Source organism: Pan paniscus, chromosome 2 (assembly GCF_029289425.2).
Source record: "Pan paniscus chromosome 2, NHGRI_mPanPan1-v2.0_pri, whole genome shotgun sequence".
Taxonomy (NCBI): Eukaryota; Metazoa; Chordata; class Mammalia; order Primates; family Hominidae; genus Pan; species Pan paniscus.
The window spans coordinates 111,425,981-111,445,217 of record NC_085926.1 but is presented as its reverse complement, the minus strand read 5'-3'; the positions used below and the strand labels follow the sequence as shown (position 1 = coordinate 111,445,217).

The following is a 19,237-nucleotide window of genomic DNA, read 5'->3' as shown; positions in this document are numbered from 1 at the left end:
GTTTTATTACCTTGTAAAGCCAGGAAGTCACACAAAGTCAGGAGCCTCTGTGAAACTGCCTGTGATGAACATTAAGTCTTTCATTAGTAAATACTTAGTAAATATGCTGATTGATTACCTACTTCTGAAATATGGAAAATATTCATAATTATACTTGCTATTGGCCATATGGAGCTCTTCAGCCAACTTTCCTCTCCTACTTTAATGTCTTCAGTAATAATCATAATGTAATCGATTTAAAAGATTTAAAGTTTTACTGAATGACTTCAGAACTTTTCTTTTTCCTTTTTTTTTTGGGAAAACTTTAGGTAAGCTCTTTTGGACAAAGATCTCAAGCTCTTTAGGGCTGGCTCTTAATTCCTGTTTTTCACCTCCAGAACTGACATGATGCCACTTGTCTGAAGATTCTGGCTCTCTATGAACTGAATTAACACTAGTAACTAAAGTTTCTTATCCCACAGTTCAGTAAAAAAAAAAAAAAAAAAAAAGTCTTTCAAGTGTATCTTGGGCTAAGATTAAAACAGATGGAAAGAACCACCAAATTTTTAATGTGCAGTTTGCAGTAAGATAGAAATTGAGTGAAATTTTTATTTCATTGAAAGGTAATGAAACTAATATTTATTTTTATATTTTAGAAGGAGCAAAGAGGACAATTGAGATATCTCTTCCAGGAGCAGAAGCCCCAGAAAGCTCAAAATGTAGTACTGTCTCTCCCGTCAGCGGGATAAATACAAGAAGGTAAGTTGCAGTGTGAAAATTTACTTTAAAAAAAAAAGCAAAAAGAATTTGGTATGTATTTTATTCTCTTTGTGAAAAAACGAAGTGTACAGTATCTGACTTACGTTGAGACAGACTCATGCAAAGAGAGTAAAATAATTGGAAAAGAGAATTTTGAGGGGAAATGGAGTGAGGAATAAACTTTAAGTAGAAAGGCATGGGTTTGCTACTGAAAACAAAAGTGAGATAACACGTATGTAGAGTACTTACGGGTTACAAAATTAGGAGATGATGTTTGACAGGACAGCTGAATTGACCAATAGTATTTTCCTCCTTCACAGTAAATGAAACTGAAGCTCTCCGAGTTAATTGGGTGATTTGTCTAGATGGGTCATATGATTGGTAAATAGTGACACTAAGGACATACCTGGCCTTTCTGTCTCTACTCTGCATCCTTAATATTGTACTGTGCTGTTCCAGGTCGTGTTACTCTTCTACTACCTGGACCTTTTTCCCCATCCCTGCACGTTCTTTTTCCCTTTGTTATTGAAAACTTATCCATATAATATTGTAATGGCAGATACATGTCATTATACATTTGTGAAAACCCACAGAATGTGTAACACAGAGAGTGAACCCTGATGTAAGCTATGAACTTCAGTCAATTATATCAACATTAGATCATCCGTTGTAATAGATTTGTCACACTAATGCAAGATCTTAATAATAGGGGAAACTGTGTGTGTGTTGGAGGTGGGGGGTAAGGGGCATATGGGAACTCTGTACTTTCCACTCATCTTTCCATAAACCTAAAACAGCTCTAAAAATTAAATTGTATTTGTATTAGTCCATTTTCATGTTGCTGATAAAAACATAACCGAGATTGGGAAGAAAAAGAGGTTGAATTGGACTTACAGTTTCACATGGCTGGAGAGGCTTTAAAATCATGGTGGGAGGCGAAGGACACTTCTAACATGGTGGCAGCAAGAGAAAATGAGGAAGAAGCAAAAGCAGAAACCCCTGATAAACCCATCAGGTCTCATGAGACTTATTTACTATCACGAGAATAGCATGGGAAAGACCAGCCCCCATGATTCAGTTACCTCCCCATGAGTCCCTCCCACAACATGGGGGAATTCTGGGAGATACAATTCAAGTTGAGATTTTGGTGGGGACACAGCCAAACCGTATCACTATTAATGAACAAATAAAGACTTACAGGTTGGTGAAAATAAGTTACAAATAATTTACCTCGTTGGACCTAAGTTAGCCATATGTTTTCAAGCTCTTGCCAGTATTGAGAATTGTCAGTTGTTTGCATAATCTTTTAAGGTTAATAATGATAGCTCACTCTCTTACTCTGTTTTATTTTTCATGAATAGATCTTCCGGGGCTACTGGTAATTCTTGTTCTCCACTAAATGCCACCTCAGGAAGTGGGAGATTCACACCTCTTAATCCAAGAGCAAAGGTACACGTTAAAATGTAATTGTGAAATGCATATAGGGGTGAGGGTAGAAGGTGGCTGATTTAGTGATTTCCATTCTTAATTATCATTCCTGTTATCCTAAAGCTGGTATGATATTCTTAAAAGAAAAGAAATACTAATTTACCTTTTTAGGAAAAACAAGCCGTATACTTCTTCTGTTTTCTAGGGTAACTAAGGAATAAGGTAAAATTCAATAGGATATTCAACAGTCCTTAAAGACTGGAAATTACTGGTTTCAGGTAGAGCTTCCCATATATTACGGCAGGCCACACAAGGTGTGCCTTGAATGGGTTGTAGATCTACTGAGCTATTGGTTCCCCCAGTCCTTGTGCTTGGGTGCGGTCTGGGACAGCCAGAGCACTGGGTCCAGTCACTTTTCCTCTCATTTTATCCCTGTGTGCCATATCTGACTGTGCCATTGGTTAAATAGGTTATGGTACCAGGGAAAAATAAATGTCTTAATGTGTTCTTCATGTATTTTGATGTGCCATAGGTATGTATAGAAGCTAAGCATTTCACAGTATATTCAAAATTTTTGCAGAAGGCATTTTTTCTGTGGTGCTAGTACAGTAAAATATAGTTCCTTTGAGCGGTTATGGTAAATTGTGAGGATATCTTTAAAATTGTAAAAGTTGATTTTGTAGACTTGAGCCAACAAGTGTCTGACATTGGGAAAATGTTTGCATTTCTTATTACTGAGTTCAGTAATTAGATCAAAGAGTGGGTGCTTATAGCCCAAATTAAATGATAGGGGAAAGATATTAAATGATAGGGAAATGATAGATACCCGAATTGTCCAGTTCTAGGAGATTTGTTCTTTGCTACTTCTTATATTCTACAAAAGCTTTAAAGTAAGCTATTTTATATAAATTATTCTTAGTTCCTGGAATTTAGTAACATTTAATTTACTAAGACCAAATAACTGCCTTTTTATCATTTTAAAAATTTATGCCTATGATAGCTATAAAACACTGGACTTAAAAAAATTATGACTCCTAAATCAGTAAGAGGATCTGTTGACCAAGTAATCAGTTATTTGGTAGTATCTCTGTTAGAGAATAAACATTGCCAATAACAATTTAATTTCCAGTACCATTCAATGGCACAGGATGACTTTGTTTTATGCACTTGGTCTAAATGATCTGTAAATCTTGAGTAGTCTCATGTTTCTAATTACCATCTAAATTTTTTCCGTGTCTTTGTTCAACAGATTGAGAAACAGAATGAAGAAGGCTGGTTTGCTCTTTCTACCCATGTATCATAAGTGAAGTCAAGTCTCACTGAGTTTGTTCTTAATAATTTATTACTCCCCTTTCCCTGCTCTGACTTTTAAGTTTTTATATCCTTCTTTCAGATAAAACCTACAAAGATCCTGTGAATTAGTACTAATGAAACAGAGAAATAAAGCAATTATTTTTTGACTTTCTCAAATAAGTTTTCAACAACCAACTGACCTACAGCTCCCTGTGAATGAAACTTTGACTGTAGAGAAGTTGAAGTTTTGTATTTTAATACTTTCTTAAGTATTTTAAGGGTTTTTTTTTATTAATACATTTTTACGTTTATCTTTATTCAGGGTTTTTTGAGATTTAGTGTATCTTAGTTGATCCATTTATTTATTTATTTTCCTGAAGAACTAATTTGCTTTGCATGTAACTTACAATAAAATTCCTCTGTGTGATTAGAGTCTGGCTTTCAGGAATATGTAACACCTACTTTTCTTTCTTTTTTCTTGGGAAGTCATTGCTGTTCATCACTTTTTTCATCAAGTGAAATATACAGCCTTAAAAAAAATAGGCCTGGGAGTGTTTGTTTATATTTGCTTAAGCAGGTAAGAGTGGTTGCATTTATTATAAAATCTTATGTAGTTTTTAAATGTGAAAATGTCATCAATAATGGTAATGCAAATCAAATAAATATGATTCTAGAGCTCAAATGCCTAAATGTGGTAACATTGATTTAATGGTATATTTAATGTTTCAAACAATTAAATAGAAAAAGTTGCTATTAATTTTCCCAGCCCTGAATTTAAGCAGATCTTTCAGGGTAGATTTCTCTTTTTTTTTTTTTTTTGAGACAGAGTCTTGCTTTATTGCCCAGGCTGGAGTGCAGTTGTATAATCTGGTTCACTGCAACCTCAGTCTCCCGGGTTCAAGCAATCCTCTTACCTCAGCCTCCTGAGTAGCTAGGATTATAGGTTCATGCCACCACGCCCAGCTAATTTGTGTATTTTCAGTAGAGACGGGGTTTCACCATGTTGGCCAGGCTGATCTCGAACTCCTGACCTCAAATGATCCACCTGCCTTGGTTTCCCAAAGTGCCGGGATTACAGGTGTGAGCCACTGCACCCGGCTCAGGATAGATTTTTCAGGGTACCCTTTTGGTTCTGAGATGTTTATTTCTATTTTAAACTTGTTTTTTGAATGATCTCTGCTCCCTGGCTCTACGATAGGAATTCTCAACCTGAGTGAACAATTCAAACTGAGATTACTTGTGTTTAGACTCATATATTTTGATAACATATGACTTCTCCAGTATGCCCCAGAAAGCTGCTAATAACTTGCTCAACCTGAAATTTACAGTTTTCCAAATTACAGGTTGGCAGAGATACTGGATTGATAACAACATCCACAGTTACGATATAATCATTCTTATGCTGTAAACAAAATTATTTTGGTTAGCAGAATTTAATAATTAACTGTTAACTACATACTAGGCACTATTGTAGCCACTTTATGTGCTTCATGACACCTTATGGGATAGGTACTATTATCCTCATTTTGCAGATGAGGAAACTGAGGTACAAGGAGGTATTTTCTCAAGGTCACACAACTAGGGAGTGGTGGCACTAGAATGGGAACATAGGCAGTCTTTCTCCAAAGCCTATGCTGTGCTGCCTCTTGTTGGAGAGTAAACCTGTTTTACAGTGTGTGTAGTATGGAAGCAGCATAATAATAAGAATAGCTGTTCCTTATTGAGCCATTACTGTGGCAGACACCATACTATAAGCTGTGGTATCACCATTATCTCATTTGAATCTCATAGTAGACCTATCAGTTAGAGGTATGTAAATGCTTCCTCCTCTCCCAGCACCTTTACAGATGAGGATGCTGAGCCCTAGAGGTGAAGAAAGTTGTCTAATGACAGAGTGCTTGTAAGAGGTAAAGCCAAGACTTGAAGCTCTTTCTTGCAGTTACTGGATTTCTCCTAATTTACGGGAACTAATACCGTACAGTAGCTAAGGATGCAAGTACTGAAACCAGAAATCTTGCCTCAAATGCCATTTCTGCCACTTGAGCTGTGTACTTTGGACAAATTAATCTCATCTTTCCCATTTGAAAGTCAGACATAATGTCTTCCCTAGAGGCTTGTGAGGATTAAGTGAGGCAAGTGTATGTAAATGGGCTGAGATCAGAGCTTGGCTCACAACACTCAGTAATGATCACTGCCAATTTTTTTTGGTATATAAATAAATAAATACACTATTTCCCCCATGTTTCCAATTTTTAAGACATTGTATAGTGAATTTATTGTATCTTTCTCAGATTAACAATTGCACACAGTGCTTGAAATTTAGAGGTATTTCACCTGAAAAGATGTCTAGAGATTGAAAGAAAACATGCTGGGCATATGATTTGAAAATATAAATAACATGCTATTTAAAAATAAGTTTACCCTATGTTTTCTATCTTTTCTGGCACCTAGATATACCATTTAATAAGTAATAGCAAGGATAATCATTTTTTTAAGCCCTGGAAAATCTTGATTAAAGAGGACATTTCAGTATTGCAAATAAATGCATGGTATTTGTGTAACATTGTGGAAACTAATAAACACAAATTGTATTATAGCAATTTTTTCTTGCCAATTTTATTGACAAATAATTTATATACAATAAACGACATCCATTTAAAGAGAACAGTTTATTGGCTTTTGGCAGTTGTATATACCCATGAAATTACCACCACAATGAAGACACAGCATTTCTATCATTTCTAAGATTCCTTGTGTCTCTTTCCAGTGCATCTCACTAAGTCCTAGGCAACCACTTTGCCCAAGTCTCTAGACTATCTTGGATGTGGAATGACTTTGTGTATGTTTAACTTTTGAAGAAACCTCTCAAATAGTTTTCCAAAGTGGTTATGCCATTTTACATTCCCAACAGCAGTGTATGCGAGTTCCAGTTGCTCCATATCCTTCTGCATTTGGTGTTAGCAATCTTTGAAGTTTTACCCCTTCACGTGGATGTGGAGTTATGTGTATTGTGGTTTCTGTTTCCCTTATGACTACTTTTAAGCATCTTTCCATGTGCTTATTGGCCATACATATATCTGATTTGGTGAAGTATTCAAATCCTTTGCCCATTTAAGAAATTGGGTGTTTTTTTCTTATTGAATTATAAGAGTTCTTTATACATTCTGTATACAAAGTCCTTTGTCACATATTGGAATGACCATTTTAAAACAAGTATTTGGTAACTAATAACGTTAGGCTAGGTACTTTAAAAAACAATATGACCACAGTACTACAGAGAGGTTGAACAAACTGCTAAACCTAGAAATCTGTCAAGGGAGGCCTATACTTTTGTGCCCAGAGCGCTGCGACCAAGAAACCCACAACATAAAACCTGATTTACTCTTAAAAGCCAACAGAGATAATATAGTTTTAAAAATAACAAAAATCCCACGATGTATCTTTGTTGTTGATGTTGCCGGCAAGCTGCCTACTATCTCCCAGGACCCCTCTTAAAATCGAAGTTAAAACCTGACATAGGAACGCCGCGATCAGGGCTCCGTTGGGCCATTTTGGAATATCGGGCAGGTATCTTCGACGGTATTCATGTCATTTAATTATCTACATGACGTCCTTTAGGGGATAATAAACTCGTCGGGCTTTTCTGTTTGGCTTTGAACCAGTGTCATGAGGCGGAGAAGGCCCGACCAAAGGGCGGATAGGTACCGGGTTCCCGGAGAGCTGGACGCCGGCCGCGCATGCGCCCCACGGCCCGCCCTGGTTCCGCCGCCCTGGAGGAGGGGTGGCGTTGTCTCGGTAACCGGAGTAAACGGAGGCCTCCGGCAGACGCTGTGAAGAGAGGAGCCGCGGCGGTCAGTACCTTCGGTGAGTTTGGACCTCAGCAGCCGGCAGTTTCCACACCCTCCCTCTTAAATCTGTGGCTCAGAGGGCAGTGAACCCCACTTGGGCTTCTCTCAGGCTGGACCAGTGTTATAGCCTTCGTCCTCCCTGCGGTAGCTCAGCAAACTTTTGAAGCCTCGAGTATTCTCAGGCTCGGAGCTAGACACTGTGTGCACGGTTCCTGCCTGCGAGACCCTGTCAGTCTGACCGGGCGGAAGCCAGCCAGGCAGCAGGAGCACGGCTTAGACCCGGCCAAGTCAGAGCAGCAGCGAGTCAGCTGGGAAGGTGCTGGGGCTCCCCGCTCCAGTGAGACACCTGCCCTGCGCTCAGCTGGGTGCGACGCTTGGCACGCTGGGCCCTCTGCACTTCGGTTTCCTCATCTCCAGAAAGAAAGGTGATAATGTGACCTCATGGAGTTCTTATTATTATTAAACAGGATAATACAAGTAAAGTGCTTAGCACATGCATGACACATAGTAGGTGCACATAAATATTTGTCGGATAATAGGTAAAGACAGTCACATACATGTGTGCTGCTCAGTGTGTCCAATCAATCATGAGTTGCTAAGGGTGCGTACTGATGAAAATCTTTGAGAGGAGAAGGCTAAGGAGGCTAGGGAGAGAGAGAGGGTGACTGTAGCTGGGCTGCAATAAGCTACAGACCCTCTGACAAGGGACCTTTACACCAGACCGAGGAATCTGAGCTCTTATTTGATAGCAGTGATGAGCCATTAGAGGTTTGAAGCAAGAGTGACACATTAAAAGCTGTATTTTAGAAATACAAGCGATAGTGTAGAAAATGGGTTACAGAAGGGAAGACAAAGTATGACGGTACAGTAATGGTAGAGGTGAGACACAATGAGGACTGGAACTACAGAGGGACAGCAGGGACAGTAGGAATGAAGGGAGGGGAGGAATTCAAAAGGCTTAATCACTGGACACCAAGTAACAGGACTTGGAAATCATCTACATGAATTGGGTGAGAGGAACGGATTCAGAGTAAATACGCTGCTTTCTCATCTGTAAAATAATGACAGTAATAATAATGGATAGCAAGACTTTGTCTCAAAAATAATAATAATAGGCTGTGCGCGGTGGCTGACGCCTGTAATCCCAGCACTTTGGGAGGCGGAGGTGGGTAGATCACCTGAGGTCAGGAGTTCGAGACAAGTCTGGCCAACATGGGGAAACCCGTCTACTAAAAATACAAAAATTAGCCGGGCGAGGTGGTGTGCGCCTGTAATCCCAGCTACTCGGGAGGCTGAGGCACGAGAATCGCTTGAACCAGGGAGGTGGAGTTTGCGGTGAGCTGAGATCGCAGCACTGCACTCCAGCCTGGGTGACAGAGCCAGACTCCATCTCAATAAATAAATACATAAATAAAATAATAATGGTACCTACCTCATAGGGTCGTTTTGAGAATTGTACGATAATATGTGTAGAATTTCTTAGAACTGTACTTGACACATAGTAAACATTAAAAAAGACAAGCTATTACTTTTTTTCTCCACAGCTGTATTTCACATTGCAAAGTAAAAACCGAGAGTCTGTTTTATACATCAGTCACAGTGAATCTTAAATAACCACCTCTGGCACACAGCTGGGATTGAGTGAGCTTGTGAGCATGAGGACCAGAACCTGGACTCTGGTGAATGAATCAGAGTAATGTCACCTTAGACAGCACTCTGTCTGGCGTCTAGCCAACCTTCTAGCAACACACTCCTCTGCATCAATGTGTACTATTATTTTCCCTTTTTCTTTATACTTCCTTAGAGTTGACCCTGTCAACCTAAATAACATACAGAGAGCGGCTTTCTAAAAGAAGATGATGTTTATTCGGGAGTAAGGCATTGCAATGGAATATGCGTGCCATGGTAAACTATATGTGTATTTAGGGAGGTAAAGGAAAACAAGGGTTTTAAAGGAAAAATGAAAAAGACTACATAATTATTTTGAGATAATTATCCTTGGCTACAAAGATCAACAATAAGTGTGATGCTAGTCTGAGGTTGGACAGGCAATTGTTGGGCAGATGTCCTTGTAGAAATATTTTTTTTTATGTGTAAAGTTGTGATGGCTTTTGTGCAAGGCTGTGGTCTTTGCAGTCTTTTGGGATTGTTATCCAGCATACAAGCATGAGAACCCATTCTTCATAGCCTTCCCCAGCTCTATTTGTCAGGGTTCTTTCTTAACACTGGTGACTCCATTCTAATTCTGACAACTTTCACAACTCAAAACTGCACAGTCTATCTAATGAGTTAGTTGAAAGAATTGGCTGTAGTCTGGACGAATAAGCCTGGATCTAATGAAACGAAATTTATGCTAGTCCTGCAAATAGACTTCCAAACCTAGCTAGTTTACTAATAGAATGTAGAACATGGTCTAGAACCCAAACTTCGACTGTCTTAAAGGAATACAATGAATGTCCCCGATAGGTGAATTGGTAGTTCCTCTCTTCTGGAAAGTGTCCAGATCCTACGAAGAACATATAAAATTAGGAGGTATATATGATGCATTGGGAATTAACTTCTTGAGCTCTCAGGGTGGTAAAGAAAAGTTGGAAACATGTCATTGAGGAATAATTGAAATAATTGGGATACTTTCTCTGGGAAAAGAGAGGATCTGGAGAGAAATGAGAGCCAACTACAATTATTTGAATGGTTGAAGTACACAGAAAAACTTGTTCTGTGTGTTCTCGGAAGAAAAAATAAGGGTCAAATGGATCCAAGTTGCAGGGAGGCAGATTTCAGCTTAATATAAAATATACTAAGAACTAGAGCTGAGCATGAACAGAATGTGCTCACCCTCTTACCCGAAATATTTAAGTTGAAGCTGACTGACAATCTTGTTCTTTCATCTATTCAGGAATATATCAATAAATTCATTCCTGCAACCATTTTACATATTGACTGCCATGTATCATTCTTAGAGCTTTCCTGTGTTGACTCAGAACAACCTTACCCAGTAGGTGCTGCATTTTAAAGATGGAAGTACTGAGGCACACAGCCATTAAATACGTGGTTAACACCTCACAACCAGGAAGAGGATGAGCCAAGACTTAAACCTAGTCAGACTGACTGTAGCCAGTATTCTCATCCCTGGCCAACACACTAGACTGCTTTTCTGACAGTGCTGGGGTGGATGTTGAGATGTGTGGCCTGCATGGGGTAGGAAGTTAAACTAAAGTCCTCTTTCAACTCTGAGGATTCCATGATTTTATTTATTGAACCCTACATGTGTCAAAGAGAATATCTAGGAGTATAGTAAAAACAACTGCCATTTCTGAGTGCCTAGTAGGCGTTTTATATAAACTCATGATTCCTAACCAGTTCTTATGCCTGATTGTGTGAAAGAATTATCTGGGTAGTGAGACCCTGTTAACAGTACGTTTTTAAGTTTTCCAAGTGATTGCAAAGTGCAGTCAAAGTTGAGAACTCTGTATATAAAAGATCTCATTTAATATTTACAACAACTCTACCAAATAACCCTATCACCCTCATTTTACATATTAAAGGATCAAGAGGTTAAGGAACTTGTTTCTTGGGCAAGCAGGGATGTGAACCCAAGTCTCTGTGGCTCCAAAGTCTCCACAGGTTACAATGTAGCTTTCCAATCCCTTTGTTATTAAAACAAAACAAACAAACAAAACCCCAAAAAACCAAAAATACCTTATTCTACCTTACCAGTTATACTGATAATCTCCAGGAGAACAGGAGTCTCTCCCACCTGACCTGCTCCACTGCTTTTTACAGGTTCTTCAGTTACCTTTTATGACCCAGGAAAGCTAGGAATAGTATTTATTGTCCGGTATTGCTACATCAGAACACCGGGCAAATTCCTTGGTTTCCAGTATTTTCTTCCACATTGTACACAACCTGACATTAACTGGGTTTGTAATGTGAAAGTTTATTACATGGTAGTATTAGCCATTTGGGGAATATATTGTTTAAGATAGCACAGAATAAAGTGTGGTGCTTTTGTCTTGACACCAACTTACCTTTTGTTGTGGTTCAACTCTTGTTTTCAGAGTGCTTTAGTTCCCATAATTGTTTTTTACCCACCTTATGATTATCTTGTGAATAAATTATGGGCTCTTTTTATTAGAATCTATATCCAGTTAACGTTCAGTTATAGTATGTTAAAATAAATTTATTCAGAAAAAAGACTGAAAAGTAGAAAGTGATCTCATGAAGTCATGAGGCTTATGATAGCAGGGAAGAAAATCATGAGATTCAAATCACTAGGTGGAACTTGACCCATTATTCCTGGCTTTAAAGGGCACCATAAGTCAAGGAATGCGAGTGGCCTCTGGAACTTAGAAGGACTCTTGGGCAACAGCCAGCAAGAAAGCAGGGACCACTGTTCCATAGCCACATGGGGCTGAATTCTGCCAGCAGCTTGAATGAGCCCAGAAGTAGATTCTTCCTCAGAGCCTCTGAAAGTGAAGGCAGCACTGCCAACACCTTAGCAACCTCCTGAAACTCTAAGCAGAGAGCTAGCTGAGTCACACTTGACCTGGACTTTTGACTCACAAAACCATGAAATAATAAGTGGATGTTATTTAAGCTGCTAAATGTCTGGTAATTTATATGGCAGCAATGGAAAACTAAACAGTACCTACTTACAGAAGAAAGTGCTATTGAAACTCACAGATGAAAAATTTTCATTTAGTTATCAATTGATTAGCAGCAGTAGAATATCAGTTTGATTTTGTTGGAAAACCCAGGAACTGCCTTGCCTTCACTTATTTGGGACCTGCATCTTGGAAACTTAGGGAGTACTTTCCAATACTTTAAATGTTGATTTTTATCAAAGAAATCATTATCGATCAATCATAGTCACTTCAGTCACGACTGTCAGACCATCCTTGTTTTGGTCAAACTCTGATGGATCTGAATCAGTGATTTAGAAGATAAGTTTATTCTGAAACTATTTTGAAAGAGAATTGTTGATTTCTTCATCTTGAATTATACATTGAGGTGAGGGACTGTATATTGCTCACCTTTGTATCCTCTGCAATGCCTAGCATAATAATATGCTCAATAGTTTTAAGAACTAAATTGACCTAAATTATGAAGGCAAGGGAGAAAATAATATTTAGGTGTGTGTGTATCTAAACAATTTTACCCACAGTATGTGGTCATTTATAACTAACCTCTGTAATAACTGAATTGGCTGCATAATTCTTTATTTAAAAAAAAAAACAGTTACTCACTGTAGAGTAACATAGAAAGCAAGTCTGTGTATCCCAAACTGGAAGGAATAGAAAATATTCTCAGCCCTGGCCAACACACTAGACTGCTTTTCTGACAGTGCTGGGGTGGATGTTGAGATGTGGATAACTGAAAGGATGACAGAATGTGAATTTTAAAAGATTTTGCTACTTACAGGTTTTTATTGTTTGATTCCTAACCCCACCCCCTCCATAAACCCCAAAAGGTATATATTCTACAATTAGGTGGAAGGAAAGAGAAAGGAAGGGAAGGAGAAAAGGAAGAAAGGATGGAGAGAGAGAGGAAGGAAGATTCACAACTAAAAAAGAAAGGAAAACACACACACACACACACATACATACACTTTTTAAAAAGTAAAACATTATTTTTGTAACCCAGAAGAATGCCTCCAAAGTACAAAATACAAAATTTAATAACATGAGTATCATGTTAGACCATATCTTTTTTTTTTTTTTTAATTTTAGAAGCAGAGTCTTGGTCTGTCACTCAGGCTGGAGTGCAGTGGTGCTATCCTAGCTCACTGCAGCCTCAAACTCCTGGGCTCAAGTGATCCTCCTGCCTCAGCCTCCTGAGTAGCTGGGACTACAGGCATACCTCACTATGCCTGGCCATTTAAAATTTTTTTTTAGAGACAGTTTGGCTGTGTCCCCACCCAAATCCCATCGTAATTATAGTTCCCATAATCCCCATGTGTCATGGGAGGGACCCGGTGGGAGGTAACTGAATCATGGGGGCAGTTACCTCATCCTGTTCTTGTAAGTGAGTTCTCACAAAATCTGATGGTTTTATAAGGGGTTTTCTTCCCCTTCGCTCTGCACTTCTCCTTGCTGCCACCATGTGAAGAAAAGAGGTGTTTGCTTCCCCTTCTGCTATGATTGTAAGTGTCCTGAGGCCTCCCTAGCCATGCCGAACTGTAAGTCAATTAAACCCCTTTCCTTTATAAATTACCCATTCTCAGGTATGCCTTTGTTAGCAGTGTGAGAACAAACTAATACAGACGGGGTCTTACTATGTTTCTCATGTTGGTCTTGAACTCCTGGTCTCAAGCAGTCCTCCTGCCTCAGCCTGTCAAACTGCCAGGATTACAGGCATGAGCCACTGAGCTCGGTCTATATCTTTCTCGATCATAGTTTATAATACAAATGTTTAGACAATGTACTGTTATCCCCCGTATCAAAAGAAGGCATCATTATGATGTCACTGCAGGAAAACATGGAATGAACCCTAGTGCCCACTTGAAGGGAGACAGTCATCATAATACACTCTCCTTTGTCCTTTGATCGTGTAGTGTACCATATCTGCTTTAGGCATACCAGTCTATCTTCAGAGACCAGGAAGATATAACAGTGTGGCAGTTTAAGTAACCCTCATAGCAGGCTTGTAAAAAGTTTTTTCTTCATTCCCATTACAGTTGGGGAATTCATATAAAGTATAGTTAGCTAGTTATATGTCAGTACTGGGATTCAAACCCTAATCTAACTATAAATCTGATCCAAATAGAACTAGTGTTCCATTCTGCTTGCCAGGCATATCGTAGAAGAATGTTGAGGAAACATAGGGTGTTTAGTATAGAGAAGTGAAGACTTAGAAGGAAGGTGTTTTCAAATATATGAAAAGCTGCAATATAGACAGAGGGCAGAGAAAACCTGTTGTGTCGCTCCCCTCTTTAAAACCCTTTAATGGTTTTCAGTTGTCAAGGAAATAAGGTATAAACTTCTTAGCAAAGCTTAGAGACAACTTTATGATATGATACCTACCTTCTCTTCACTATCCATTTTACTCTCCCACTCTGGCCAATAGACTGCTTGCAGCCCTTTAAAGATGCAGCCCTCTTTGATGTGCCTAACGTATCTTTCACATTCTTTGCCTGGCCAACTCCTGACCATCATCCATGTCTCAAACACCTCTTCTCTAACCCCCCATCATGTTTTAGGCTTCTTGCTATACATGCCCACAGTACCATTTTCCTTTTTGTAGCACTCATTATTTTTAATTGCTTGTTTAATATCTATCTTTATAAACAAGCTCCATAAAGTTAGGGACCATATTTCTCTTCTCCAGGTTTGTAATTTAGTACCCAACATAAGACTTGATACACTGCAGGTGTGCTCAAAAAATATTTTAAAAACTAAAATTGATTAGTAACTCCAAGGGAATTTGAAAATAGAGAAAGAGGGAGGGATGGACCAAAGGTAGGATGGCAGAAGGTTAATTTTAATGGTGAAGCATTTGGGGAAAAGATGAACTTTGGTAGTGGACCTCTGGAAAACCAAAGTGCACCACAATGACAATTTACCTAGAGAAAGAGAATCTGTGATTATAATTAGCTGTCTTGCAGAGGTCAGAGGTCTCTGGTGGTAGTTGCACCCTCCTACTGGTGGGTCATCCTGGATCCTGTGCAAACAAGGATTATTGACACACATGGTGTTTGGTGCTTATGAAATTTGTTAGGGGGAAATCTGTTAGTTTCAATTTTACAGCTTTATCCATATCTCATCCCCATTTTGTACTTACAGAGGAAATGAAGGAACCAGATGATCAGGATACTGATGGGGAGAAATCAGTTACATCAAAGAGTGATGGGAAGAAGTCTCTGAGGTCTTCTAAATCAGAATCAAGATGTAAGTAAAGATAATGTGTATACTTTTAAAAGTATTAAACTTAGGTAAACATTTAAATAATTAATTTTTATAGTAGAATGGAAAGAGCAGGATGTTATAAAATAGATCTTTTTTTTTTTTTTGAGATGGAGTTTTGCTCTTGTTGCCCAGGCTATAGTGCAATGGTACGATCTTGGCTTACTATAACCTCCGTCTTCTGGGTTCAAGTGATTCTCCTGCCTCAGCCTCCTGAGTAGCTGGGATTACAGGCGCCTGCTACCACACCCAGCCAATTTTTGTATTTTTAGTAGAGATGGGGTTTCATCATATTGGTCAGGCTGGTCTCGAACTCCTGACCTCAGGTGATCCACCTGCCTCTGCCTCCCAAAGTGCTGGGATTACAGGCGTGAGCCACCATGCTGGGCCAAAATAGATCTTATACTCCCTGTTCCCAGAAAGCTGTAGGAAGGTGGGCTCCATAAAAATGATGGAGTTAGCAAAGAAAAAGGACTACATATGGTCCAGGAAATAGGAGATTCAAAAATAGAAATAAGGTAAAGGTAATGCCTAGGATGACACCTGGGCAGCCATGCAGAGAACAATTATACTGAAGCAAGGAAAGGAGAATTTTCACCTCCAAGAAAGTTAAAAATGTTAAATAATAGATTATCTGATAGATGCATATAGAAAATTGAACTGAGTGGAATTTATAGAACTATGACAAGATGTGGGAATATTTATCAGGAGATTCCAGAAAGTTAAAAAGTGAAAATAAATGAGGTATTAGTTTTAGAAAAGCGAGTTAGTTGTTCAAGAAGGAAATAAAATAATACATTCTTAACTCAGGAATGAGTGTTATTAAGGCAGTATACTAAAAACAGTAAGCATGGACTTCACTATAGTTTTCTTGTGCTTTGATTATATTGCAAGGGTGGAGAGATAGCAAGTGGTGATAGAGATTTAACATTCTTCATCTTCCCATAATAAACACTGTCTAAAAGTAGCTAGAGAGAGCAGTATATCCATATTGTTTAGATATATGGAGGTAAATATCAGAAGAAAAAAGATTAAAAGCTAAAAGTGATTCTTCTGGAGAGATAGAGAAGGCTGTTAAGCAGGGAAAAGTTGAGTATTTTAAAAGACAAGTCTTTTAGCATTACTTGACTTTTTAAGTTATGGGCATGTACTTCAACAAAACTAAAAATAATTTTCTAAAAGTCAAAAAAGTGGGCAAAATAATTTTTAAATAGTGCATATCTGGGTTTATAGAACAGAAATGGTTTACTTGTTCAACTCCCTTACAAAGCTCTAAGTTCCTTAAGAGCTGTCTGTGTTTTACTTATTTATCACAGCTCCTGGCACACAAGTTGATAATAACCTATCCACACGTCTGGTCTAGAGTTCTCCTGTGAGAGCTACTAAGTCTTATATGGACTTTTCTGATACAATGTAGTGGAAAGAGACCTGGACTTTGGTTTTGAGTCCTGGATCTACCATTTAGAGATGCTTGATCTTGGAAACATTACCACATCTTTCTGAGCCTCAATTTTCTCACCCATTAAAACAATTATGAGTCACTTGGGAATTAAATTGCATAACATGTGGAAGGACTTCATAGACCGCAATGGAAGAAAAAAGGAGGAATTTTATAACTAGGATTTTTCAAAGATGGCTGGCTCTTTCTGACTGACTATCACGATGTTAGGTATCTTAGTGGAATCTTGACTGTTTAAGGTTCTAATCCTAAATATGATTTGAGAAATTTAATTTTGACTCTTCACCTAGAGAAGATCAGGTCCTGGGAAAATCAATACACACGCAAAATTTGCATTAAATTCTTTTAATCTATCGCAGACATGTCTTGTAAATCCACAGTTTCTCCACATTACATTTTATTTTAGGCATTTGTCTTCTCTGGTTTAGACTCTTGCAACATGGATTTCTACCTCAGTCTTCCTGTCCAGATCTCCCTCCACACCACCACTAGAGTTCTTTCCAAAAAGTATCATTATATCGCTTACTTCAGAAACTTTAGTTTGTTCCCCCCTTGTTTTTCCTTTTTCATGTTTCTGTACTCCCTACATTTCTGACACAGGATTGTCTGCGTGTTGGTTTCCAGTCCTCGGCAGTGTTTTCCTGGATGCTACTCTCAACTTTCCCTTGATGGATTTAATGATAATGACCCTTTGTCTAGCATTGCCTTCAGGACCTGCCTTCCTTATGTCAGATGCTCTTAGGCGCAGACCTTTTCAAGTGTGACCTGGCCCAGTGCTCAGCTCATTAATTAGTTCACATATCATACGTCTTAGACTCCCAAATGATAATGTGAAATAATTTTCTGGCATTCTGAACATCCTGTACCTTGTTGCTGCATGAAGAGGTCTCTTCCTCCTGGCTCAGCCTCATACCTGATAGCTGCATTCCCCCCACCCCTGGAAACCTTGCTTTGCTCTCAGGCTTGTTAGCACATCCAGCAAGTTTTTACTCTGGGATTCTCATGTAGAATGAATAAAAGTCCTTGTATTCCACCCAAGCAGAGAAGTTGGAGTAGACTTTTTCCCATACTTAACGAGAGGTTTCTGCTATCTCTGAGTTCTATTAAGAAATTTAGGTCGAGTGTACCAGCTAAACCATCCATCATTTCTCACGATGGTGAAGTACTGTTAGTTACTAAGGCATTGATTTCTGATGCTTATCAAAGGACTAAATTATTGCAGACCTTATTTAATAATTTTGGGAGGTATTTTGTTCTTTTCTATTTTCAAAAATATTTTGTGTAGAATTGGTATTATTTCTTCCTTAAATGCTTGGTAGAATTTACCAGTAAAGCTGTCTGGGCCTGGAATTTTCTTGATGAGTGGGAAAATTTTAACCATGAATTCAATTTTTTAAATAGAGGGCTCTCTATTTCTTCTTTACTAAGTTTTGCAAGTTCGTATCTTTCATGCAATTTGCCCACTTCTCTTCTCAATTGTCAAATTTGTTGACATAACTTTGTAGGATCTGTTTTCATTCTTGATGTTGCAGATTTATGTTGTTTCTCTTTTATTTCTTCATTGGTGTAGCTAGGAGCTTATCAGTGTTGTTGATCTTTTCAAAGACTAAGATTTTGGCTTTGCTAATTTACTTTTTTTTTTTGTTTTTTTTTTTTTCATTTATTTTTCCAGCTTCTTGAGGTGGAACTTTAGGTCATTGATTTTTTTCGACTTTTGTTCTTTTCTTACATATGTATTGAAAGCTATAAATTTCCTTCCAAGGACTGCTTTAGCTATATCTCAATTTTAATGTGTTGTATTTTAATAAATTTTAATTTGAAAACTTTTCTAATTTCTTTGTTGATTTCCCTTTGACCCATGCATTATTTTTATTGTGTAATTTAATTTCCAAATATTGGACTTTTTTTCAAGGTATCTTATCATTATTGGTTTCTAACTTACCTCTGTTGTTTTCAGAGAACATATCTATTCTATATTATTTCAATCCATTTAAATGTATTAAAACTGGTCTTATGTCCCAGCAAGTGATCTGTCTTGGTAAATGACCCATGTATGCTTGAATGTGTATCCTGTATTGATAGGTGTAAGTGTTTTATAAATGTCAGGTCAGGATGGTTGATAGTGATGTTCAGGTCATCTATGTCTTTACTAAGTTTTTGACTAGTTGTTCTATCAATTGCTGAAAGATACGTGTTACTATAATAAATGGTAACTCTAAGTAGACTGTGGAAAGTTGTTATATATTGTAATCTCTGAAGCAACCACTAATAAAACACAGAATTGCTAAAAAGCCAACAGAAATTTAAATAGAATTCTAAAGAGTAAATAATCTAAAAGAAAACATGGAAAGAGAAAAAGAGGGAAAAAGGACAGGTAGGAGGAGAAAAACAAAATAACTTATCAAATATTATTTGTTAATTTCACAAGCATATGTTATTAAAATCTAACCATATCAATAATTACATTAATTATTAGTTAACTGAACATTAATATAAAAAGGCAGAGATTATCAGCATGGCTAATAAAAAACAAGAACCAACTATATGGTGCTCATAGAAAACACGTGTTA

General features: G+C 38.0%; 2 protein-coding genes across 17 annotated transcripts in view; both read left to right on the top strand.

Moving 5' to 3' along the window:
* The window catches only part of SPICE1 (spindle and centriole associated protein 1), a 77,739-nt gene extending 73,590 nt beyond the window's left edge, over window positions 1-4,149 (top strand). For all 10 annotated transcript variants that reach the window (XM_055110282.2, XM_055110281.2, XM_055110283.2 and 7 more), the window contains 3 exons: window positions 636-738; window positions 2,100-2,187; window positions 3,416-4,149. In XM_055110282.2, the coding sequence (XP_054966257.1) occupies window positions 636-738; window positions 2,100-2,187; window positions 3,416-3,469 (245 nt within the window). In that variant the 3' untranslated portion in view covers window positions 3,470-4,149. The remainder of the gene's footprint in view (window positions 1-635; window positions 739-2,099; window positions 2,188-3,415) is intronic.
* Window positions 3,904-19,237, top strand: part of CFAP44 (cilia and flagella associated protein 44) — a 155,304-nt gene continuing 139,970 nt past the window's right edge. For 5 of the 7 annotated variants that reach the window (XR_010111448.1, XM_063602503.1, XM_063602500.1 and 2 more), the window contains exons 1-2: window positions 6,362-7,323; window positions 15,089-15,193. Coding sequence is in view for 6 of the 7 variants with exons in the window: in XM_063602503.1 (XP_063458573.1) it covers window positions 7,197-7,323; window positions 15,089-15,193 (232 nt within the window). In the remaining variant the exon portion in view is untranslated. Of the gene's footprint in view, window positions 4,037-6,361; window positions 7,324-15,088; window positions 15,194-19,237 lie in introns of those variants that run through there. The other 2 variants (XM_063602499.1, XM_003825105.6) reach the window with 1 other exon arrangement.